We start from the raw sequence: 26,783 nt of genomic DNA on the forward strand, positions 1-26,783 counted from the left end.
AACTGCACCAAAGTGATGTTGAGGACAGGGCTAAGTGTTCACCAATAGGTTTGATCAAGAATTGATCTAATGTTCCCACACATATCCTGTTGCTCAACAGAGACCAGTCCAGCATTTTGGATTGTATTTTCACTCTCCCAATTTTTCTTCACATCATGGGACTATTGCAGTATTTTGCTTAAAAGTTGAAACAGGGGTCAAAGTCCTGCTGTCGTACCGAAGGGTGGCCACACAGTGATGAAGTGACACGGAAATCAAGCTCAGATCAGTAAAAGGCAGACAAGCAAGACAAAACACACCTGCTGGTTTGACACCAAAGTGACATATTAGTTCCAGATAAGGAATGATTCATGCACTCACACACAGAGATGCAAAACACAGGTGCACATGAACAAACATTCAGATGGATATACACATATAACAGTGCTCAAAAACAGCTCTGGATGCAAACTGTTAGGGAAGAAAACTGTGTTTGGCAGAGAATCAGTTAAACCGAAGTAAATGTCCTGATATGGATCTCACATTCATCCCCAATCCCCAGAACAGTGTGTAGAGAATGAATTAAAATCAGCACAATGTGACACATTCCCCACATCATTCTGAGTGTTACAAAGAGGAAAAAAATTAACAGAAAGAATGATGGGGCAAAGACAGAACTGGATAAGCACACTGTAGAGCAATTCAAATTAGACTGTGATATTTCCACCCAGTTAAATCAAGCCCATTATGTCCTTTAAGAATTTCTTTTCGCTTTCACCTTGAATTGGCTGAACTGAGATGAAGAAGACAGCCCGGTGAGAAAAGTTACAAAACAGTACAGGGTCAGTCCAAATGATTCACACATCAAGTTAAGCAGCACCCAACAAAGTGTGGACAAACTCACGCATCAGTGGGTTGGTGACGGGACTGAAGGCAGAGTTGGAGGAGAAGAGAGGCTGTCCTGGGCGCAGCGGCCCCATGGCCGGCCCCGGTCGCTGCATCCATGGCCCTCCTCGCTGACCAGGGAACCCCATCTGGGCTTGCTTCTGCACACACACCTTCAGTGTCACCCCTCTGACAACATGGCTATGGCTACAACACACTTCTTCACCCTTCTGTTTCACTGAAGTGAAAGTGAAACTATGGATAGTGCCTGATATACAGAAATTCCAAGCTGGGCAGCAACCTTTTTTTATATATTTTTTTCCTTTTCTTTTAAAACAGGGATGGCTATTCAGTACCTGTCAGGACAATGCTGTCACACACCCCTGACCAGAAAAAGCATGACTATTTTTACCCTGTCAATCACAGTCATGCAATCAGTCATAACCATACTAGCAACAGACCAACACACACTGATGTGATACAGATTCTTCAACCAAAACAGCAAATAATCACAGCAAAACTGCACACTGGTCCACGTTTTAATGAACAGCCCTACAATAAAACAGTTCTAACACCTCACCAGTCATAACAAAACCTGGCTTACTGAGCCGGAATGAGGTGCAGTGAGGTGACCCAATGTAGAAAGGTGACCGATGGGTGCAAAAGCCAAGCGGTTAAAGCGCTGGACTTTCGAGTTCGAATCTCAGTAATGGCACCTGGTGAGTAAAGGATGGAGATTTTTCTGATCTCCCAGGTCAACATATGTACAGACCTGCTTGTGCCTAAAACCCCTTCGTGTGTATACAAGCAGAAGATCAAACACGTACGTTAAAGATCCTGTAATCCATGTCAGCGTTTGGTGGGTTATGGAAACAAGAACATACTCAGAATGCACACCCCCCGAAAAAGAAGTATAGCTGCCTACATGAAGGGGTAAAAATGTCCATACACGTAAAAGCCCACTCGTGTACATACGAGTGAATGTGAAAGTTGCAGCCCACGAACAAAGAAGAAGAGAGGGGACCCAAAGCAGAGGGCTGACCCAAGGACTCACCAGACACAGGAGGGCCATGCTGGCAGCGCTCTCTGCAGCATCCTGCTGGGAGGAGGACAGGGAGCCCTCAAAGCGTGCTCCCCCTGGCAGCGTCACCTGGCAGATGTAGCCCTTCTGAAAGCAACAATGAGGCTTCACACTGTGACCATATCAATCGCTTCACATTCTTCTCTCTCTCTGTCTGTCTGTCTCTTTCTCTCTGTGGATGACTATGGCATAACTGCCAAAATAATCTTTTACATTAGCTTCATTTCAGAGGCTCATATATCTTTTATTGAAACAAACAAAAACAGGTTTATTCTATATTGTGTTGCCAGAAACCAGCTACATGTAGTATATATGTGAATATCACACGAGGAAGAAAACCAAACCATTTAAAATCATGTAACTGCTTATACTCCAGTATCTGTAACCTTGGTACGAGCTACAAATATTTTGTCAAATACTGACATAATCCCATGTGTTTGATACTGTAAATGTAATGCTACAATTACTCAGTATTTTCCTCCACTGCCTACACTTATCACTGATGATACCAGACAAAAAACAGACATGGATACTCCTTTCCTTCTTCAGTGATTGAAAATGTGAAAAATAATCAGCTGATCAGAGTTACTACATATGGTGAAGACAAGACAGCAGGTACCTCAGCTGACCCTGGATAAGTCGACTTCCTGGGGACCCCCCAAAATAAAAATAGTCGACTAATGCTACAGTCGACTTTCCCACACCTCAGATAAGTTGATGTTTTCTGCCATAAAGTCTACTTATCTGATGTGTGGAAAGTCAACCTTTTAAACACAAGACTAACCATTAGTTACTTGAAAAAAATGATGTGATAAATTTCACTGTGTCTGGGCTGCTTCGGTACATGTATGTTAAATATAACTATTAAAATCGTCTATTGGTTAACATGTCTTCATTTACTTAATTTGTGGACCTTGGTTGCCTGCAGGCTAAGACAATTCCGATTTTGGTTTTTGGTATACATCTAACTTTTTCTCTCTTTCTTTTTGTGTTTTCTTCTCCCTGTCTGGTTTTTTTTTTTTTTTTTTTTTTTTTTTTTTTTCTTGTTTATCCCCCTTATATTTTAATCAGTTCAATGGTCCTTGTTCATTGTTTTTAGTTTCATGCATGAGATTGGGAAATTGTGACTGAGTCTGAAAGGTGGGGGCCTGGGGGCCGCAGAAGGCCCCCAGTGGGGGTCCATGGAGCAACACCCCTGTTGGGGGTGTGGGGGCGAAGCACCCTGAAGCTGAAGGTTTTCTCAATTTCAAACCATAAAATCTGCACTTGCGGGCCACCAATGCTGCTGAGGTATTCCACCCCACAGAAGACAAAAAATCAGTCCAATTCTTCCTAAACTGAAGTGTTTTTGCTTCCAGACCTGTAAAGTCAGCCTTGGAGGCATGATTTTCAAAATCGTGTCTCATGTGTGTGTGTGTGTGTGTGTGTGTGTGTGGTTTCAATGCAACTCTGTGTATGTGAGAAAGAGAGACAGACAGACAAAGAGATTGAGAATAGAGGTTGGGCTGGACATGTGAGGAAAGAGTTAAAGTTCATGTATGTGCACTCCTTTAAATACAACTCTCTATGTGTTAAACTCTTTGTGTGAGTAAGTGAGTGAGTGAGTGAGTGAGTGAGTGTGTGTGTGTGTGTGTGTGTGTGTTTTCAAGGAAAATGTTCTTAGCACACAAGTTTGCACTGTACCAATATAACTGACCACCTGGTCTCTTCAGCTGTAGTCTCTGTTCCACTGACATGCATGTGTGTTGGCTGAGGAAAGAAAGGGGGAAGTGGAATGACTGGAGGGAGGAGGGGGTGAGTCTGTGATTGGTTATATCACTTCCAAACAGTCAAGGATTCTCAGCTGGAGCAAGTGGTCAGTGTCTTGGCTCAATGCCAAACTTGCCACAGTCACTGACAGTGGTTAGAGTTCCCCAGCATGGACTCTGTGTGTGTGTGTTCAGGGGAAAAAGAGAGACAGAGAGACAGCAAGCGAGCGTGAGTGCGCACACGCCTGTGAATGTGTGGTTTCAATTCAACTGTGTGTAAAGAGAGAGAGAGAAAGAGAGAGAGGGCAGCAGACAGAAAGAGAGGGGAGATGGTAGGAGGAAAGAATGCAAGTTGTATTTGTGCATGTGTATGCACTGCTTTCAAATTCAATAGATCCCTCTTTTCGCGCGTGTGTGTGTGTTTTCAATATAACTCTGTGTGTATATGCAAGAAAGAGAGAGAGAGGGAGAGACAGAAAGAGGGAGAGAGGGACAAAGAGACAGAGACAGAGGGGGGAAGGTGGGAGGAAAAAGTGCAAGTTTGTATGTGTGCATATATGTGCACTGCTTTAAATACAATTCTCTCTCTCTTCTGTGTGTGTGTGTGTGTGTGTGTGTTCAATCTCCATGTGTGTGTGCTTGAAAGAGAGTGTGTGTGAGTGTGCAAGCGCATGTGCGTATTATTAAGCTCTGTGTGATTGTGTGAGTGCTCATAATAGGAAATTTTCTATCTAAAATTACGTTTAAATAACATACTTACTGTGACCCAACTAGTGCAGACTCCGGCAGGGGTCTGACATTCCTGTCCTGTGCAAACTACTATCCGCCTATGCGGAGAAAACAAAAGCAACTACGGCCGATAACCTCCTGGAAGTAGGTAACCTCCCCTTTGTCCTGCTGGCTAACGCCCTCTTTTGACGGCAATATGCCATCACCAGCGCAGCGAGCAGGGAGAACAGGAAGCGGGGAGGACGGGAGGGTCTTAAATTTGGGTCACGGTAAGTATGTTATTTAAACGTAATTTTAGATAGAAAATTTCCTTTTAATTACACATACTTAACTGTGACCCAACTTGTGCAGAATAGCGCGACAAGGTGGAGGGCTTGCCTGTTCTACTGTCTGTATGCTGCGATGGACTGTTGTACAACTGCCACAGAAGTGATGCCTCTTGAGCCATCATCCCGCAAGCGTGCGACGTCTCTCAGGTAGAAGTCGATGAAGGTGGCAGGGTTTTTCCAGTAGGCAGCATCCATGTCTTGCAGCTGTGTTGAGTGCGCTAAGGCAAGAGAAGAGGACCATGCTCTGACTTCATGTGCTCTGGCTGAGGAGGCATCAAGTCTCAATCCTTCTGTTCTATCGCCAGTGCGCTGGAATGGCCTGTTGTGTGACCACTGCAGAGGCAACGCCTCTTGAGTCATCATCCCTAAAGCGATAGATGTCCCTCAAGTAGAATTCAATGAAGGTAGAGTGTACTGTGTCACCTAAGGATATTGGTGCGGGCAAAGAAGACTGAGGTCCGCAGCTGTATTGTGGGAGAGGTCTGTGGACCACAGGTGTGCTGATAAACGTAGCACAAAGAAAATCGGGTCGGTGTGTTGAATCCACACTGTACTGAGAGCCCTTCGAATGAAATGAAGGGAAGGAAACACTTACCCTATAGGGTTGTCTCACTTGAGCGTGGTTAAGCGTAAATGCAAGGAGGTGCACATGTGATTTGAGCTGATGATTCCACATCGGTTGTGGGCTGATAGTGGAAGTGATATATGTGTTTAGAGGAAACTGTGGCACGAGACAGAGGTAGGCCACCATGTTGGGCTTGCTTTAGGCATGACAGCCAGATCTGTAGAGCTCCTCCATGAGAGCTGACAGGCGATCCCCCCCCCCCCCCCCCCCCCCCCGCCCCATTTTTCTGTCATTGCCAAAAAAGACAGCACTGGCATGTTGCCTATGCATAGAAGGGCAGACATTTGGCAACAAGAGACTTGAGGTCCCTGGTGTCTCTGGGACAGGGCTGTGTAATTGCCCAGGTAGGTACCATCACGAAGGGGCATATGGAAGGCTTGGTGGCTTCTCTACCTGAGTGTGGCATGTTGGAGCAACCTGCAGAAAGTTGTCGGCAGTCAATGGCTGGGATGGATCAGGCTGTGGGAGTGCACTTCATGTGCCTGCAGGTCACTGAGTCTCCTTCTGTGTTGAATTCCTAATGGAAGAGGGTTTCCATGGGGAAAATTTTTGCTGAAGGTTCTTTAGTGAGAAAGGGGTGCGCACAAAGTCTGGGATGGAGCAGGGCGGGGGCAGGGAGGAAAGTGGCTCCAGATGTGCTGTACTGGCCATTTACATCGAATCACTGATCTGACATGCGTTTTCAGTATGGCCAACAGTAAAGTGAGTGCAGTATTATCAGCAGTTTCTGAATTGCAAAGGGAAATCATTTGCAGTTTAGTCTTTCATGAAGGACTATGTCTCTCAGACTAGAAGTCAAATTGCACTGGGACTTAGTGCTGTAGCCTTGACTATGTCTCCCAGACTAGGGGGCTAACTAGCCTTTGGGATCCGTCCCTATGGCGAGTCCTAAGGCCCTCTTGATCGAGGGACTGGGGATGGAACTTGGGCAAAACACTCTCTACTATAAACTGTATAATAAAACTCCAGCCCGAATAATCGGGGCAGCAGTTGCCTCCTCTGCTGATCTGATGGTCAATGTCGTACACGACTGATTATCATATACTGGTCCTAGCAGGACATCAGTCAGCATGGGTAAATCAGGAAACAGCTGCTGTGTGCTTGAGGGATGAAGGTGTCCACCATCAGGGTTCCCAGGTGGTGGGCATGAAGCCAAAAAAGGACCTTTAAAGGACTTTATAAGGACCTCAAATCAGTTAAAAAGGACCTTTGCCGACATGACTTTACAGTACACCCCAATCTATTTGACATGCAGAACAGCAGACACTTACCTCTCATAAACGGAAGAACAGCTAATCTCATTTGACTGTCGTATTTAGTCTTTGCAATTCACGTCACTGTAGGCCTCTTTGGCTGAATGTTATTGTCACAAAGTTTTATTTCACAAGTATATAGATTATTGAGTTATCACTTTCACTGTGAACAGTGTGAGTCACGAACTATTGTAGACACATAATGATGAATCACTGTCATACTTTTTTTGTACCGTCAGATCCACTACACTACTATTACACATTCTACTGTCACATCCACTACACTACTATTTACACATGTATTTTTCTTCAGTTCACACACTTCACAGTTTCTTAAGTTCCTCTTGTTTCTTTGCCAGTTGAATGGATAGACTGCTGGCTATGTCTTGTTTGTCCCTTGAAGACAGGCGAAGCTCATTGGACCTGTCCACCAATGTGAAGCTCCTCTGTTCCTGAGCTTTAAAACTCAGGTTGTCAGCTTCAACAGCGAGTTGCTTTGAATCATTTTCTGCTTTCTTTTTCTTCTTCTCCAGCTCCCCAATCTCTTGTTCAAGAGCCTTCCGCTTCAGTTGGTTCTGGGTTGTCTCCTTTTCCTGACGCTGTTCTTTCAGGTGTTCGTTGTATCTGCCCCATGCAGCACTTGCAGACACCAGGAGGGGCTTTTCCAGCTTGACGTTCTGGATTCCACCAACATCACGGATGTGGTCTATTATGACCCGTCGGGCTTTGAGAGCTTTCTGGCTCAGATTGTCAGCAGAAGCTTCTTTATTGTAGGAAAATCCTCGTTCTGCTGTGGCTTGCCCATGGGACAGCAGCATGTTCTTAACGAAAGGCCTGAGGTTGGAGAACTGGGAGTGTTCTAGAGCCTGGCACCACCAGGTGTCCACCCTGTCTTTCTCACAGTTGAAGGAGCTGGCTGAGTGCGTGGCAGCAGTAGGCAGGAAATTGGTGAACTCCTGAAGAATGGTGTCCGCCTTCACTTCAGTCACTCTGCCGCTGTCAATGGCATTCTTCAGAAGAAGACTCATTTCACTTTGGCTCTCTTCTTTGTTGTTGAGCTTGGTAGGGTCCAGGCATGACATGTTTCTGGCCATTCCGTATTTTAGTGGGCACTTTTCTATCATTTTCCCTACTACTTTCATCAGAAAGCTTCGACACTGTTTGTCAAAGTCCCTGATTAGTCCCTCGGATACACCTGGCAGCTTCTTTGCCTTGTTGACGAGGCTTGTCGTCTTAAAGTCCAACTGCACTCTTGCTCGCAGATTGCTTGCATCCTCCAAGTCGATCTGAGTCAGTGGGGTATCAGTTAGCACATCCTCTTTGATGAACCTCTGCATGAGGTTCTTCAGCATGGTCTGGAGATCCGTGGCCATGAAAGGCATGAGGGGCTTGTCTGCCTGGTATTTCTTCAGGAATGGTTCAATGAGCCGAGCAACAGATGCAAAGAAAGACAGCTGGCTGGGCAGCAAGGGGTTGTTGACACCAGTTTTCACACATTCAAAACTGTTATTACGTGGCAGAGTGATCTTCTTGGTCAGCGCAGCTTTCACAAACAAATCTAAATTGGGCAACAGTTCAATGGCTTGCATTGCAGGCACAGCATTCTCCAGCCACCTGTGGCGACAGAACTTCAATGGAAGAGAGGATGCTTGGGTTGTGGCGTAGTAATCCTCAAGGCGAGCTGGACTGTCTTCAAAGAGCTTGTAGGATGCAGACAAAAAGTCTTCTATTTTCCACCCTGTGGCTTCACAACCGGTACGGAAGGCGTTGTGCAGAATATGAAGGCCACAGCTTCCCACATGCAGCAAGGAGACTCCATGGTTGTCTTTCATGTCACAGTTGATGGTGTTGTACACAGTCCAATTCACGTTGGGCCCATCCATGCCAAGCTGTAGCAAGTCTCTCTTGTTCAAATTGTACTTTGTGAAGACTGACTCAAACTTTGCAATCATGTCCTTTCCTGTGGCGTGGCCCAAAAACTCTGAAGTCAAATACCGTGTTTTCACAACAGAATCTTGCCAGATACGTATCATAAAGTCCATTTGCTTCATGTGGTTTTCCTTGTTCAAAGACTCGTCAAAGAGCAAAACGTATCCTAGTTCAGAGGAAGCCTTGACATTCTTTTGTAGCAGCTCAGAAAATAGGGGTTCAAGCCCAAATGTTGTCAGGTATCGGCATCTTGTTTCCCCACATTTAAAACTGGCAGCAATGTCACTGTCTGAGAACATAGATCTAAACAATTCTCCGCTCTGCTCTGATGATCTGTAACTGTAGTGGGAGTCCACAACTTTCATTGCCCACAACACTTCAGCCTTCAACCTACCACTGTCAAGATCAAAACTAGACCTAGGCCTAGTACTAGTAGTAGATGTCTGTGGTTGGACTTGTACTGACACACCTTCATTGCTGGCAGTGGCACGACTAGTGCTGCTAGTTGAACTGGAAGTGACTGTGCTTATACTCTTTGATGAAAAGAAATCAGTCATGTTACATCTGGTGACCGTGTCTGCCTTGAATTTTCGTTCATTTTTCACATGTCTGTCGGTCTTGGCATGTTGTTTAAGGACACTCTCTCCCATTGATGCAATTTTCAACGAAACTCCACAAAAAAAGGCAGCGAGCAGAATGCTTGTCCTCAGTATTCCTTCTCACCCACTCACAATAAACTTTTTCAGATAACCATGTATCCTGAAATGAACATTTCCCTGGCATTCTGAACGTTTAGCTTGAAAACACTTTCCAAACTAGGCCTCGATCCCAATTAACTAGCAATGTAAGGAAAATAGGATGGAGGAGGAGAAAAGGTGGGAAAAGGTATCTATCTGTTCTCTTCATAAAACAGGACTTAACAGTACCTTTCAAAAATTAAAAGGACCTCCTGATGAGTTAAAAGGACCAACTTGCTGAATCAAAGCACTTAAAAGGCCTTTTGACCAAAATCCAATTCCTAAGGACTTAAAAGGACTTGAAAGGACCCTACGAACCTTGACCATGCAGGTTAAGTTGAAATGTAAGGAAGCCGGAAGGAGCTGACGGGGTCTTGTGGTGCAACCATGTGTCTGAAAGACATGGTGCTTGCTTCCGAAGTGACAACAAAGCCATCCTCTGACAGGCCCTTAACTGAAGGCTGGGGCTCCATGGTGGGATAGCCTGCCTAGGCTAGAAACCCCTGGAAGTGTCTCAATGGAAAGACAGTGCTTGAGAAGGAATGCCCATCTGTAACCACAGCAGTGGTTGTGTGTTGAGGCTGAAAGGATCAGGCAGGGAAGACCAAGTGCAGAAAGTGCTTTCGAACGCCAATTGTTGGAGACGTCGATGCTGGATCTCTGTTCAAGCAAGGTGATGGGGCGAACTAATGTGCTTGAATGCGGCATCTGCCATGTCGGTATGAGTGGGCAGAAAGGTACGCCCCTGTGGGTAATGAACGGTTCGTTGTGCTTTGTGAGACGCATCCGTCCTCGTCAATACACCATTCTCCCGAGTGTAGAGGAAAACAATTATTACCCAGGCCTTTCCCTACTAGTGAGGAGTGGGTAGTTTTTGGGCCTGCTAAAACTTAGAAGGAATGAAGGGCATGTGTGTCCGGAGTGGCACCTCTAAGTTGGACTGCCTCAACCGTCCTTGTACCAGGTTTGGGCATCTCTAGCCCTGTGGGTGATTGTTGTAGGTAAATGAGTTGGGTTGCCTTGTCCCTCCATGCACCAAGTGAGGGCATCCTTAGTCCTGTGGGTGGGAAGGGAGTGTGTGTGGGTCCCTAAGGACCAGCCACTACTGATATGTGAAGAAGCATACATTCAGGTGTGTATGAGGCAGTTTTGTCTGCAAGTGCAGTCGTCCTCCGAAAGCAAGGTAGGGATGAATTTATGAAAATGAATACATATATGTGCAATGGGATTATAAACTTCCAATAACTCAAGTGATGGTGTGAGGAATATGCCAATGACATGACAAGAGATTGAGTCACAAGAAAAAAGTGGCTGTATAAACAAACGTGTAGCGTGCACAGATATACCCAAGTAAATGGGTAAGAGTGCATAATCTGTAATGGGAAGGAATCTGTATGCACCTATATATAAGAGATGTACATACGCATATGAATAAAGTGCCAGTATGTAGACACAGAGAGACCTGGGCATGTGAACAGAATTGACGCAATTGCAAGTGTGTCTGTATTGCTATGCAGGGAATCTCAATGAACAGATGTCAATGAATAGAGATAGAAATAAAATGTAAATGTTAATATAAAGTCGTATGAACCTATCCCGTAAGCGCACACACATGTGTATACCGAGGGATAAGTATACATCTATAAGTGTAAATAGAAATGTGTATAAATGTAGCAAGATATTGTATATATATATATATATATATATATATATATATATATATATATCTCCCTCCGTCTAAATATATATATATATATATATATATATATATACAATTTTTTTTTTTTTTTTTTTTTTTTTTTTTTGATAATAAATCAAAAAGAATAGAAGGGGAAATATTGTGATTTATTTCCTGTTATTGTGTATAACCAGAAGAGAACGGTAATAGGGATGGTTGCCTGCAGAGGACTGTGTGCAACTGCAAGTATGGGGGGGATGAAGAACCCCAAAGTTCAGTGGCCAATAGCCTGAGAAACAGCAAGAAAGGTGCAGCTGCTATGCAAAGTTGTGTAAAGTCCATGAATGGGCATCAGGACCCAATGAGAAACCGAAAAACCATCGTTGGTGGACAGCATGGGGGGCAGGAGTGACGTGCTGTGTCGGCGAAAGTAACTACAGCGTCAACCGCCTAGGTTACAAATGCCGAGTTGCCTCCCTTGGCGTCGATAATCGTCGAAAAGGATGGTGTCTTTAGAGTACACATCCCCTGGTGTGACGTGTCCTCGCTGTGGAGGGAGGAGTGTCATGCTGCATGTGAGAGTCCATGGTTCGATGCCACCGTAACCGACACAGGTGAAAACGGCCGCAAGGGGAATAATTATAATGTCCCTTAGTGCCCTTAGTGCCGTGGGCATCCCAACCCGAATCGGTCGTCATCGGACGCGAGACAGTCGGGGCATGTGGCATGACGGCGCCATAATCAAGTGTTATGGGCGTCGTGGACGAGAGGGTGACAAGTCCATCGGCTTGCCGTGGGATGTACATCCCCCTGTAGCTGAACGGCGGTCCAACCTCGCGAATAGCTCCTGCGAGAGGACCGATGTTCAGCTGTTGTGTGTTGACGGATAAAGGGATTGACAAGATCAGCCCTAGCACTGCCGAGAGGCAGGATCGAGTTATCAAGAGGCACTCCGACATGAAGTGCTGATATTAGTCTGGGTAACAGCAGAGTTAGGCGATGGGGCAGGAGAATCCAACAATGCCAAAGTTCAATGGGCCGTGCACATACCTGCTCTGTGGGCGAGGGGTGGTGCAGGTGCAAGGTGTGGCACGGGGAAGCAGAGTGGTGCATAACTGCTGCAGCAAGTTAGCAATGAGTTGCTGATTGTTTGGTTGAGCAGTTTGCTGAGACGCCATTAGTGGTAGGGAAACAGCAGCAATCGGCGGTGTGGCAGATGGGGTCATCACCGCATAGCTTGGTGGGACCGTGCACGCACCCGCACTAGGCGAGGAGCAGTGCCGGTGCAAGGGAAATAACTGAGGCGGTCACTGGCAAGGGTGCCGAAGCAGGGGTTGCCTCCCTTGGATCGGGCGCTCTGAACAAGGAGAGGGGTGCACACGTATGGGCAAGCGTGTCCCCTAGTGGTCCACCTTCCTCCCTACACCAGGGGAGGGCATCCCTACGCGCCTCGGTTGTCAATGGATCCGAGACGGTCGAGGCATGCCGCGTGGCGGGTCGCGTGATCCGATGTCACGGCCGCCACCATGGACGCATCGCACATAGGGCCCAGTCTAGCATGCGGATCCACAACAAGCTGCTTTTTTTTTTGGTGGTGTTGTTTCCCCAAAGGGATTGTGACACATTCCATTGGGTATGGGTAAAGAGATAGAGGAGGTTGACTCGTACACTGCCAACTGTGTCTGTTCAATTCAGCTCTGTGTCTGTTCATGCATGTGTAACTTTGGTAATCTGGCTGGCTATAGGTCTCAAATCTAAATACACTGACTCTTGCCATGAACTGTCTGTACGACAGAAGCATCAGCTGTGTCAGAAAAGGCACTGACGTCAATAAGTTACTACAAGGTTTCTGTTTCAATCGCAACACTGAATGTTACTTGTGCGTCAGAAAAGGCACTGATGTCAATAAGTTGCTACAAAGTTTCTGTTTCAATCGCAACACTGAACATAGAATGTTACTTGTGCATACAGTGGCAAACGTTGGCAGCTTCTGAATGAACAGAGGGTCAAGCAGATGTACCCACGGCCCTTGTGGCTTGACAGGGATGGAGATCGCGCGCACTGGTGTATATGTGCGTGCGCACAAGTCTGTGTGTGTGTGTGTGTGTGTGTGCGTGCGTGTGTGATTGATGGCATGTGTGTGCATGTGCGTGCGTGCGTGCTTTTCACAGTGCGTTAGGAAACTTTCGGACTTCGATTCTGGTGCTCTGACAAGTCACTGGATCGCCTCTCAACGGGTCAACAAACGACGCTTTCGAAAGAGCATTCCGTTTTCATATTTGACAGATCATCGGTTAACGATATAGAACGGCCCATCAGCTTTTTCTTTCTTTCTTTTTTCTTCTAGAAAACGGACGCTCCGTTTTTAATGCAAATGTGAAAACAGATTTCCATGCCTAGACTGAAGAGTTGCACCCATACAATCTGACACCAATCCCACTTGGCCTTGCCCACGGTGTCAATTTTGCGAATGACGTCGCCTACCTGTAAAGTTATTTTTTTTATTCTTCACTTCTGTTTTCACGATCTCATCTTGCCAGACCCAGTTCCACTTATTATTCACTCCTTTATCAATCTCTGCTGCAAAAATCCTCTAATCCTTTGTGAGTTTTCTCATTTTGTCAGTGACTGAAGACGATGGACGAAATTAGGTATCTTTGGAAGTCGTGAAGTCCGCGAGCGAGTTTTGTAATTCCGACTGAATACGGATAAGCTGAATGCTGACAGAGAAGCAACGGAACACTTATTCTCAATTGGTTCGCTTATCCAAACATGGGCCATTTCAGCAAACGCTGTGGGTCTGTCTTGTCGATCAGTCGGACAACGTTCGTGTGGTTAACCTTTGTGGGTCGGAAAAAAAACTCACCCCCCACCTCCACCCCTCGATTTTCTCAACGGATTTACACGAATCTGAAAAATGGCCTTTGGAGCCAATTTTAGGTCAGAAATCTCATGCCTGAGTTTTGAACTACATTCAGTGCTTGTACTTATCTATGTGTGGAAAGTCAACCTTTTAAACCTTTTAAAGGTTGACTTTCCACACATCAGATACAGTTTTATGTATTCCTTTGCTTGTGGCATGCAGTATTTACCCCCCCCCCCCCTCTCTCTCTCAGATATAGTTTTCAATAGATGGAATGGTTTAACATTTTCATTTGCTAAATAATAATAGTTCTGATGATAATAATAATCATAACAATGATAATAATGATAAGAAGAATGATGATGATGATGAAAGCTATATAACACTCTATCCTGCTTCAGATGCTTTAAAAAAACACATGATATACTTCCCACATATTTCTCAAAGTTATATAGACAAAAATACACTAAGAAAACTATTGACACACATAAACACAATGCATACAAACATACAAGCATATGTTCAAGCATACATCAATGCATACCCGTTGCCTCCACACACTCACTCACACACACACACACACACACACACACACACACACACACACACAGATATATATATATATATATATATATATATATATATATATATATATATATATATATATGTGTGTGTGTGTGTGTGTTTGTGTGTGTGTAAACATACATATATAATCAAACATAATTTTGCATACTACATATAAAGGAATAAATTCTGTTTGGATAGATACAATATCACAATGTGACGAAGGCAGTTTCTCTGTGTTTGTACAGGTGTTTTAGAGTTATTCTGAATCTGTGGTGTAGAGAGAAATTAGTTTTTTAACTGAGAGTTCAGTTCCCTTGATTTTTTTGGCAGTGAGTTCTTTTCGGAGGTTTGATATTTTTGATAATCAGTCTGTTCCCAACTCAGGCAGAGAGGTGAAGAACATCCTCCAGAACTGACTCAATAAGTTATCTGCTACATTTCTGTAGGTGAGTCAAGGTTGTTTATTTTTTTAGCTTGGTTTGGGTCTTTGGATATTGAAAGTTAGATGGAAAATGGCGACAACTTTCTGCAGGTTGCTATGGAGGAAGGTCGGTTGAATCAAAGAATATTTCAACTTTCTGACACTGTTTTACTTAGAGGTATTGTAAATATGTTTCATTTGAATTAAAGAATATTTCAGCTTTTTGATCTGGCAAGATGGAAACGCTGATGTGCAAGTTCCTGTTCCACCTTCATTCTTCGTCATGAAGAGGGCAGTGAGAAATAACAAAACCTTTTAAATTTAACTGCACTGCAAGGGCATTAAAATATAATATGAAAGCCTTGTAAAATTACCTGCTTTGTAGAGGGTACTAAAAATGTGTAAAGAAAGCCTTTAAACTTACCTGCACTGCAGAGGGCATTCAGATATGATATGAAAGACTTTATAATTACCTGCTAATTTTGGAAGCAGAGGACATTAAGTTGTGTGTGTTGGTTGATTAGGCAAAGTGATGAGTATGGCGTGAGAAGCGTAGAGAGTGAAGGAAGAAATAAGCTGATGTGGTCATGGAATTTGACAGTGGAACTTTTTTTGGTGGATGTGAACTTGGCAAAGAAGCTGCTCAAGAGAACAGGTTATTTTTTTAAGATTTTTTTTTTTTTTTTGACTGGAGGAGTGATTGTGTTTGATAGGTGAATCTTTTTGTGGAGTGTATAATTATAAACTGTTCATTATTAAGCTGTAGAAATATACATGTTATTAAGATCTGATGAGGACTGAAAAATTAGTATATGAACAAATATCTATGTTTTGTTTTGTTTGTAAAAAAAAAGAAATTAATTAGAGTTGGCAAACACTATCAACCTTGAAGTGGTCTCATTTTGTACTTGTAACTGGAAGAGTATGTGTGGTGTGTGAGAGAGAAAACAGGAACATAACGCACGCTTACATTACACACATGAATGAGATTGTGAGAGACATTGGTCGAGCACATTAATTTTGTTGCATTCCATGCCCCATGCATACATAACACACAAAAAAACATTGCTGAGAGAAGAGTGAGCTTTATGGACAGATTTGAAAGAGGCAAGAGTCAGAGAGTCGGAAGTCATCATAGAGTCTGTTCCACATCTTTAGGGCTTAAAAAGTATGTATAGAAAAAATTCTCCCACATCTTTATTCCTCCAGGTCTGTGTTACCCAAGGTCTGTGTACCCCCAGGTATGTGTTTACACAAATTTATGTTTTCTGGGTCTCTGTTCCCCCACATCTATATTTCCACAGCCATGCTGACCACTATTGATCACAACCCCAAAGTGTTCAGATTATTTATCACGTTTGTGTATTATCATAATGCCATGACAAGTTTTTGATTGTTAACTGACCACTGCTGACCACTATCTAAAAACATTATTCAGATTTTATTCTTTTGTGATGTTTATGCAGTTATTCTTACTTCTTGACAGGAGTTTGACGTTGACTGACCACATCTAATCATTGCTGATCACTGCTGGCTACAACTGATGACGATCCAAAAATGTTATAATGTGGCATCTAATTAGGTTATGTAATATTAAGATACATAAGACTTTTTGACTTGATATGGCAGTCTACTGACAAGCACTGACCAAAACCAAAATGTGCAGCTTCCATTTTTCTGGATTATGTGAACTCTCTTAGGCAATATTAGAACTTTTTAATCAGTGTTGACTGCAGGCCATAGCTGATCACTGAGAACTAAGAAAAAGTGTATGGATGACAAAACCAACAGAGATCTGGGGGAATAGCCATGGGGAACATTGACTAGGGGGAACATGCAACTTTCAAAACAAAGTTGTGGAGACATACAATGGCTGAAAACATAGTTCTGGGGGAACTTAATCCTAGAGGGATATAGAAGGTACTTCCTGTTCAAACCTTTCAGATGTTGATTTCCTGAATACATGTCTTAAGTGTTTCCTAAATTTGACTTTCCACGATATTTTCAGACTGTTACTTGAGGATTACTTTCTGTTATCTTGTGTATCAACTTTTGTCCTGTACAACGACTGATGACACAGTTCCATGAGTGCAATAAAACAAAAAATTTTTCCTCAAGGATTCAGTATCGCAAATCCTGACAGGCATATAATTAAACTGCATAATTTTCACTTGAGCTCGATTGTTACCCACTTCTAGCCCCCCCACCCCCACCCCCACCCCCACACACACACCCCAACCCCTCAAACACATATTCCCAGAGAGAGACAGATATATATATATATATATATATATATATAGAGAGAGAGAGAGAGAGAGAGAGATAGAGAGAGAGAGAGAGAGAGAGAGAGAGAGGTATATTTGTACCGTAAAGTTCGGTCTATAAGCTGCGACTTTTTACCCCAGCTTCAACCTCTGTGGCTTATACAATGATGCGGCTTATTTGCAGATTTTAACGATCCCAGGAGTGTCACGTTCTCGTCTATTCTTAGCTGCCCTTCAGCTCACCAAAATCATGATTTCTGTCCATGAATTTTTGGATGAGCTTCAGGATAGTGTGCTAACTGTTCACGTTTTATGAATCAAATCTGCACACATTAAAGCCTTCAGATCACTGCTCAAGCGTACACCCTCATCATGCCGAAAATGCGACGTTATGCCTATGATGCAGCCTTCAAATTGAAGGTGATCGACCTAGCAGACGACAGTGCAAGTGACAAACCAGCAGCGACCTCCACCTTCATGTTCATGAAGTGAAAGCGAGGCTGAAGTCAGTGACAAGATGGCGGAGGAAGCTGTGCTGGTTCTCTTCAACTCGAACACTGAAGACGAAGATTTTAGTGGATTCAGAGAGCAGGATGACGTTGAATAAATGTGACTATCCCTAAATTATGGATCTTATTTTCATTGTGTTTATTTATTATTTTTTTTGTGGCACTAGCAGTATTTTCGCTTGCTTTTCTTTGTGTTGTTTCCCGCTTGTGTTTATTTCATAACCTACAGTATCGACAGCTTTTCTGTAGTATCAGTATGTGTTCCGGTACCGGAAATAAGTGCGGCTTATAAGCCGGTGCGGCTTATGTATGTATAAAGTTCAATTTTTTCCAAAATTTAGTGGGTGCGGCTTATATACCAGTGTGCTAAACAGACCGAACTTTACAGAAAATGTGTTTCAAACACAAAAAGGCATTTTAAAGTTAAAATTATTGTAACATAAATTGTATGCTTTTAAATACCACTATCTTTAGAAATATTTTTATGAGTTAGATATTCACAGCTCCAGTCTCAGACTAATCAGTGTGTGTGTGTGTGTTTTTGTGTGTGTGTGTGTGTGTGTGCGTGTGCGTGTGTGTGTGTCTTCAGTGTATCTTCAGTTATTGTGGATTTTTTCATTTGACTAGTTTTAATCTATTTTGTGGTGTGCCTTATCATGGTAAGTGTGCAGTTATAATAACAATAATGAGCGATTTCCGATACAAGTGCTATGCAAAGCACATTACACACACAGATACACACACTCACACACACACACTAATAAACCTGAGACTCCAATTGTGATTGTCTAGCTTTCCCATGCACCCTTCCGTGTGTCACAAGACACAACAGAGGTCACATAGAATAATGGCCTTTCTGGCGTCTAATGGCCACATGCAATCCATATATAAGCCTTTCTGGTGTCCAATGGCCACAACCAATCCTTAGATTATCTTTCTGTTATTCTCATTTCAAACCCACTAACCTACATCTGCCCTACATCTGCTCCTTGTTCTCGATCTGAGTTTCATCAAGGTCTTACCCCACATGTTTTTGATTTTGTGTCTCTTTGTCACTGGGTTGTGCGTGGTAAGTGACTTAGCTCATGAGGTGACTGATTGTATTTGTTTTCGTGACCACATACCGTAACATATCTACGCTTCACTGTCCTCTGCAGTTCACAGTGCTCAGTTTCCTAGTCTCTGTTATATTCAGAAAAGAAATGTATTCATGAGCACTGATGTAACATCTCAGTACATCCCCCACTTCCGTAGCTCACCTGGGGAAAACTTCCCCGTGGGAGCTTTCAGATCCTTAGACATCTCCTGGGGACGTTCTGGGACATTCCCCATTCCTGTGTGTTATTTCAGCCCCCTCTAATGTCACCAAAGCACTCGTCCCACACCCCGCCTCCCCCCTAAAAAAAAAACACCACTGAATATCTGTTAGAGTGAACGCGCGTGTTTCTGTGTATGCGCACATGCACAAGTGTATATGTATCTATATGTGTGCGTGTTTTGTGTGTGTGTGTGTGTGTGTGTGCGCGCGCGCGCGCACGCGTATGTTTTGGAAATGGTGAGAAGTGGATAAAAATTGGTCAGGAGGATCAGGAGATTAAAGAAGATTAATCAATTTTGATCAATTCATTACACCTTGTCAAGGATAAAAACACTAGAGCTATTGGTTTTAAGATATTTCAAAGAATATGAATTGTTGCATGTCTTTCTTTTTACAATACCTCCAGGAATCATACTTCAAATTTAGTTTTACTTTCAATCACTTTCCCCCAGGTCAAACTTCCCCTGGGAGGGGGGGCGAGGGGTGGGGGGGGGTGTTCTGGGACAACTTAGGACACTGACTAGTCCCCAGGGTGATGATTAAAAACACTGATGCATCCCCCTAGTGACGATTTAGGACCTATGGAAGAGGGGTGGGTGGAATTTGGGACATTTTATCAGGTTTGACACAGCAAATTTTCACAAAATTCACGGTTTCAGCCTAATCAGGGTGGAAACTTTACTGGGGCACAAAAAATTGGTCAACGTAAGCAAGGAATCCACTTAAACAGAGATAAAAAAAAGCCGCTGGCCAGGGTCAGGGAAATGTCGATTTACTTGATGGGTTGACTTAATTATGCGAGGAGGACTTAAGCGAGTACACAAGTAATACAGAAAACAAAAAAATACTGTTCTGCTGCTGACTGCTTTTCCATATTCTATTTATCCAAAAATTGGTTTTGTTACATAGAGATATAAAAAAATGCAGGTAAAGGTTCAAACAAAGTTGTTTGTGACAACACTGTTAATTAAAAGTCTACAAACATCAACACATAAAGACTGATGACAAACAAAACAACTGATGCAGCATCAAGCAAGTCGAACATAGCTACCTGTTTCCCACCCTGGATGTTGAAGTCATACTTTGGCATGGGTTTGCCCACAACTTGACAGAAAGCTGCAAGCTCATCCACTGGTTTCCTAACAACATACACATCTCTTATATCACACACACATCACAGCTTTAACACGCATATACATCTCCTATACGACACACACACATAGGAAATTTTCTATCTAAAATTACGTTTAAATAACATACTTACCGTGACCCAACTAGTGCAGACTCCGGCAGGGGTCTGACATTCCTGTCCTGTGCAAACTACTATCCGCCTATGCGGAGAAAACGAAAGTACTACGGCCGATAACCTCCCGGAAGTAGGTAACCTCCCCTTTGTCCCCCTGGCTAGCGCCCTCTTTTGACGGCAATATGCCATCACCAGCGCAGCGAGCAGGGAGAACAGGAAGCAGGGAGGATGGGAGGGTCTTAAATTTGGGTCACGGTAAGTATGTTATTTAAACGTAATTTTAGATAGAAAATTTCCTTTTAATTACACATACTTAACCATGACCCAACTAGTGCAGAACAGCGCAACAAGGTGGAGGGCTCGCCTGTTCTACTGTCTTTGTGCTGCGATGGCCTGTTGTGCAACTACCACAGAAGTGATGCCTCTTGAGCCATCATCCCGCAGGAGTGCAACGTCTCTCCATGATGACTTGCAGCCGTGTTGAGTGTGCTAAGGCAAGAGAAGAGGACCATGCTCTGACTTCATGTGCTCTGGCTGAGGAGGCATCAAGTCTCAATCCTTCTGTTCTATCGCCAGTGCGCTGCGATGGCCTGTTGTGTGGCCACTGCAGAGGCAACGCCTCTTGAACCATCATCCCTAAAGCGATAGATGTCCCTCAAGTAGAATTCGATGAAGGTAGAGTGTACTGTGTCACCTAAGGATATTGGTGCGGGCAAGGAAGACTGAGGTCCGCAGCTGTATTGTGGGAGAGGTCTGTGGACCACAGCTGTGCTGATAAATGTAGTGCAAAGAAAATCGGGTCGGTGTGTTGAATCTGCACTTTACTGAGTGCCCTTATAATCAAAGGAAGGGAAGGAAACATATACCCTACAGGGTTGTCTCACTCGAGTGCAGTTGAGCGTCAATGCAAGGAGTGTAGTTTGATCTGATGATTCCACATCGGTTGTGGGCCAATAGTGGAAGTGGTATATGTGTTTAGAGGAAACTGTAGCACGAGACAGAGGTAGGCCACCATGTTGGGCTTGCTTTAGGCGTGACAGCCAGATCTGTAGAGCTCCTCCATGAAAGCTGACAGGCGATAGGCGATCCCCCCCTCCCCCCCCAACACTTTAATGTCGTTGCCAAAAAAGACAGCACTGGCATGTTGCCTGTGCATAGAAGGGCAGACATTTGGCAACAAGAGACTTGAGGTCCCTGTTGTCTCTGGGACAGGGCTGTGTAATTGCCCAGGTAGGTACCATCATGAAGGGGCATACGGAAGGCTTGGTGGCTTCTCTACCTTCGTGTGGCATGTTGGAGCAATCTGCAGAAAGTTGTCGGCAGTCAATGGCTGGGATGGATCAGGCTGTGGGAGAGCACTTCATGTGCCCGCAGGTCACTGAGTCTCCTTCTGTGGTGGAATTCCTAATGGAAGAGGGTTTCCATGGGGAAAATTTTTGCTGAAGGTTCCGGCTGTGTGGTGCACACTAAGTCTGGGATGGAGCAGGGCGGGGGCAGGGAGGAAAGTGGCTGTAGATGTGTTGTACTGGCCATTTACAGCAAATCACTGATCTGACATACGTTTTCAGTATGGCCAACAGTAAAGTGAGAGCTGTATTATCAGCAGTTTCTGAATTGCAAAGTGAAATCATTAACAGCTTAGTCTTTCATGGAGGACTATGTGTCTCAGATTAGAAGTCAAATTGCACTGGGACTTAGTGCTATAGCCTTGAGGGCTAACTAGCCTTTGGGATCCGTCCTAATTGTGAGTCCAAAGGCCCTCTTGATCGAGGGACTGGGGATGCAACTTGGGGAAAAACACTCTCTACTATAAATTGTATAATCAGATTCCAGCCTGAATAGTCAGGACAGCAGTTGCCTGCTCTGCTGATCTGATGGTCATTGTCGTACATGACTGATTATCATGTACTGGTCCTAGCAGGACATCAGTCAGCATGGGTAAATCAGGAAACAGCTGCTGTGTGCTTGAGGGATGAAGGTGTCCACCATGCAGGTTATGTTGAAATGTAAGGAAGCCGGAAGGAGTTGATGGGGTCTTGTGGTGCAACCATGTGTCTGAAAGACATGGTGCTTGCTTCCGAAGTGACAACAAAGTCATCCTCTGACAGGTCCTTGACTGAAGGCTGGGGCTCCATGAAGGGATAGCCTGCCTAGGCTAGAAACCCCTGGAAGTGTCTCATTGGAAAGACAGTGCTTGAGAAGGAATACCCATCTGTAACCACAGCAGTGGTTGTGTGTTGAGGCTGAAAGGATCAGGCAGGGAAGACCAAGTGCAGAAAGTGCTTTCAAACACCAATTGTTTGAGACGTCAATGCTGGATCTCAGTTCAAGCAAGGTGATGGGGCGAACTGATGTGCTTGAATGCGGCATCTGCCGTGCTGGCATGAGTGGGCAGAAAGGTACGCCCCTGTGGGTAATGAATGGTTCGTTGTGCTTTGTGAGATGCATCCGTCCTCGTCAATATGCCTTTCTCCCGAGTATAGAGGAAAACAATTATTACCCAGGCCTTCCGCTACAAGTGAGGAGTGGAAGAGATGGACTTAAGGTGATTGTCTCCTGCCCAGTGAGCAGTTTTTGGGCCTGCTAAAACTTGGAAAGAATGAAGGGCGTGTGTGTCCGGAGTGGCACCACTAAGTTGGACTGCCTCATCCCTCTTTGTACCAGGTTAGGGCATCTCTAGCCCTGTGGGTGACTGTTGTAGGCAAATGAGTTGGGTTGCCTTGTCCCTCCATGCACCAAGAGAGGGCATCCTTAGCCCTGTGGGTGGGAAGGGAGTGTGTGTGGGTCCCTAAGGACCAGCCACAACTGATATGTGAAGGAGCATACATTCGGGTGAGAATGAGGCAGTTTTGTCTGAGTGCAGTCGTCCTCCGAAAGGAAGATAAGGATGAATTTATGAAAATGAATACATATATGTACAATGGGATTATAAACTTCCATCAACTCGAGTGATGGTGTCAGGAATATGCCAATGAGTCACGAGAAATAAGCGGCTGTATAAGCAAACGTGTAGCGAGCACAGATATACCCAAGTAAATGGGTAAGTGTGCATAATCTGTAATGGGAAGGAATCTGTGTATGCACCTATATATAAGAGATGTACATACGCGTATGAATAAAGTGCCAGTATGTAGACACAGAGAGATCTGGGCATGTGAACAGAATGACGCAATTGCAAGTGCGTCTATATTGCTATGTAGGGAATGCCAATGAATCGATGTCAATGAATAGAGATAGAAATAAAATTGTACATGTTAATATGAAAGTCGTATGAACCTATCCCGTAAGCGCACACATGTGTATACCGAGGGATAAGTATACATCTATATATATATATATATATTACACACACACACAATATTTTTTATTTCATTGTATTTGAATGTATTTTATTTTATTCTATTTTTATAATTATTTATATAGATATATATATAACTACATGTTGTTGTTTTTTGTTTTGTTTTTTGTTTGTGTGTGTGTTTTTTTGTTTTTGTTTTTGTTTTTAATAAGAAATCAAAAAGAATGGAAGGGGAAATATTGTGATTTATTTCCTGTTATTGTGTATAACCAGAAGAGAATGGTAATGGGGATGGTTGCCTGCAGAGGACTGTGCGCAAGTGTGGGGGGATGAAGAACCCAAAAGTTCAGTGGCCAATAGCCTAAGAAACAGCAAGAAAGGTGCAGTTGCTGTGCAAAGTTGTGTGAATGGGCATCAGGACCCAATGAGAAGCCGAAAGAAAACATCGTTGGTGGACAGCACGGGGGGCAGGAGTGATGTGCTGTGTTGGCTAAAGTAACTACAGCATCAACCGCCTAGGTTACAAATGCGGAGTTGCCTCCCTTGGCGCCGATAATCGTCGAAAAGGATGGTGTCTTTAGAGCACATATCCCCTGGTGCGACGTGTCATCGCTGTAGAGGGAGGAGTGTCATGGTGTGTGTGAGAGTCCGTGGTTCGATGCCACTGTAACCGACACAGGTGAAAACGGCCGCAAGGGGAATAATTATAATGTCCCTTAGTGCTGTGGGCATCCCAACCCGAATCGGTCGTCATCGGACGCGAGACGGTCGGGGCATGTGGCCTGACGGCGCCGTAATCCAGTGTTATTGGCGTCGAGGACGAGGGGGTGACAAGTCCGTCGGCTTGCCGTGGGATGTGCATCCCCCTGCAGAGGACCGGCGTTCAGCTGTTGTGTGTTGACGGATAAAGGGATAGACAAGATCGGCCCGAGCACTGCCGAGAGGCAGGATCGAGTTATGAAGAGGCACTCCAACGTGGAAGTGCCGATATTAGTCTCGCCATCAGCAGAGTTAGGCAATGGGGCAGAAGAATCCAGCACTGCCGAAGTTCAAATGGGGCGTGCATGCACCTGCTCTGTGGGCAAGGGGTGGTGCAGGTGCAAGGTGTGGCACGGGGAAGCAGAGTGGTGCATAACTGCTGCAGAAAGTTAGCGATGAGTTGCTGATTGTTTGGTTGAGCAGCTTGCTGCGACGCCATTAGTGGATGGGAAACAGCAGCAATCGGCGGTGTGGCAGATGGGGTCATCACCGCATAGCTTGGTGGGACAGTGCACCCAACCACACTGTCGGCGAGGAGTAGTGCTGGTGCAAGGGAAATAACTGCGGCGGTCACCGGCAAGGGTGCCGAAGCAGGGGTTGCCTCCCTTGGATTGGGCGCTCCAGACAAGGAGAGGGGTGCACGCATATGGGCGAGTGTCCCCTAGTGGTCCACCTTCCTCCCTACACCTGGGGAGGGCATCCCTACGCGCCTCGGTCACCATTGGATCCGAGACGGTTGAGGCACGCCACGTGGGGGGTCGCGTGATCCAATGTCATGGCCGCCACCACGGACGCATCGCACATAGGGCCCAGTCTAACGTGCGGATCCAAAACAAGCTGCTTTTTTTTTTTTTTTTTTTTTGTGTGTTGTTTCCCCAAAGGGATTGTGGCACATTCCATTGGTGCAACTGTGGGTATGGATAAAGAGATAGAGGAGGTCGACTCGTACACTGCCGACTGGCAGGGCCGAGAAAACGCGGATCGCGTCGAGTGCGTTCACGGATCGATAAAAATGACATTAAAGGCAACACTGACCTGAGTGTGTGGCAATAAACCTCTAGACGTCACCAGAGGAGGTGTAGGAGGTGGTGGAGGTCTGGAGTCGACCAGAGGGAATGGAGGAAGTGGAGGAGGCGGCAGGTTGGCGTTGTTGAGAGGGCCAGGGGTAGAGGGCCCAGGGTGTCAGCGAATTGATTGCGATCGCGCCTTAATTTTAGCGCGATCGCCCAATCGAGCTACATAATAATGTGACCTGGTTGGAGACATAATTTGACAGCAAACAAGAACGCCAGAGAATCGACAGACAGACAGAAAAAATGAAAAAACTTAGCCATATGAGGAGCACAGGAACAGGAGTCATGATGGCTGCCGGAAAAAGAGGGCGCTAGCCCGGGGGACAAAGGGGAGGTTGCCTACTTCCGGGAGATTATCGGTGTAGTACTTTCGTTTTCTCCGCATAGGCGGATAGTAGTTTGCACAGGACAGGAATGTCAGACCCCTGCCGGAGTCTGCACTAGTTGGGTCACGGTTAAGTATGTGTAATTAAACAGATCTTTAAGTAACACACAAATCTCTTGCATCACACACAAAAAATATCTCATCTTTCACCCATGTAGACATTTGTAATAACACTAACACACGCACTCACATACAAACAAACAAACAAACATCACTTCTTCTGGCCTATTTCTTGCATCACACACAGTTGCTTTTTCTTTTCTTTTTACTTTTTGTCCCTCATTAAAACACCACATAGAAATTTGTACAACAGAAATGCCAACTACAGCAAAGGAAAATAATGATGAAAAAAAAACAAACCCAACTTTATTTTGGTGAAAAAAAAAGAGAAAAGAATTATCATCACCAGCAGTCAACATCAACTAGCTGGTGGGAATTTCTGAAAGACTACAGAATACTACTTTCATTTAATTTCTCGTGTGTAGTAGAATCAGGCAACACACTAAAATTCAATTCCTTCAAAACTGAAACTCCTAAACAAGCAAAGCAAACAAAAGTAAACTCCTCCCCCCCCCCCCCGCCCCCCACCAAAAAGCAAAAGAAAAATGATGACAGAAGCTGACACCTGCCCAACACCCTTCTCTCACCTTCCTGCACCCTTCTCTCTCACCTTCCTGCACCCTTCTCACACCTTCCTGCACCCTTCTCTCTCACCTTCCTGCACCCTTCTCTCACCTGCCCTGCACCCTTCTCTCACCTGTCCTGCACCCTTCTCTCTCACCTTCCTGCACCCTTCTCTCTCACCTTCCTGCACCCTTCTCTCACCTGTCCTGCACCCTTCTCACACCTTCCTGCAACCTTCTCTCTCACCTTCCTGCACCCTTCTCTCACCACTCCTGCACCCTTCTCTCACCTGTCCTGCACCCTTCTCACACCTTCCTGAACCCTTCTCTCACCTGTCCTGCACCCTTCTCACACCTTCCTGCAACCTTCTCTCTCACCTTCCTGCACCCTTCTCTCTCACCTGTCCTGCATCCTTCTCTCACCTGCCCTGCACCCTTCTCACACCTTCCTGCACCCTTCTCTCTCACCTTCCTGCACCCTTCT

At 44.8% G+C, this 26,783-nt stretch overlaps 2 protein-coding genes across 5 annotated transcripts in view; both read right to left on the reverse strand.

The window, feature by feature from the left end:
- LOC143287529 (5'-3' exoribonuclease 1-like) overlaps nucleotides 1-26,783 on the reverse strand; it is a 107,416-nt gene that overhangs the window by 12,098 nt on the left and 68,535 nt on the right. For 3 of the 4 annotated variants that reach the window (XM_076595575.1, XM_076595577.1, XM_076595576.1), the window contains exons 35-37: nucleotides 19,967-20,054; nucleotides 1,919-2,032; nucleotides 884-1,025 (exon numbers count right to left, since the gene is read on the reverse strand). In XM_076595575.1, the coding sequence (XP_076451690.1) occupies nucleotides 884-1,025; nucleotides 1,919-2,032; nucleotides 19,967-20,054 (344 nt within the window). Of the gene's footprint in view, nucleotides 1-883; nucleotides 1,026-1,918; nucleotides 2,033-4,443; nucleotides 4,970-19,966; nucleotides 20,055-26,783 lie in introns of those variants that run through there. The other variant, XM_076595578.1, reaches the window with a different exon arrangement.
- On the reverse strand, nucleotides 5,681-8,964 carry LOC143287531 (uncharacterized). Its single transcript, XM_076595580.1, has one exon. The coding sequence runs from the start codon at nucleotides 8,921-8,923 to the stop codon at nucleotides 6,953-6,955; it is 1,971 nt and encodes a 656-aa protein (XP_076451695.1). The 5' UTR covers nucleotides 8,924-8,964; the 3' UTR covers nucleotides 5,681-6,952.

This window comes from Babylonia areolata, chromosome 11, assembly GCF_041734735.1.
Source record: "Babylonia areolata isolate BAREFJ2019XMU chromosome 11, ASM4173473v1, whole genome shotgun sequence".
Taxonomy (NCBI): domain Eukaryota; kingdom Metazoa; phylum Mollusca; class Gastropoda; order Neogastropoda; family Buccinidae; genus Babylonia; species Babylonia areolata.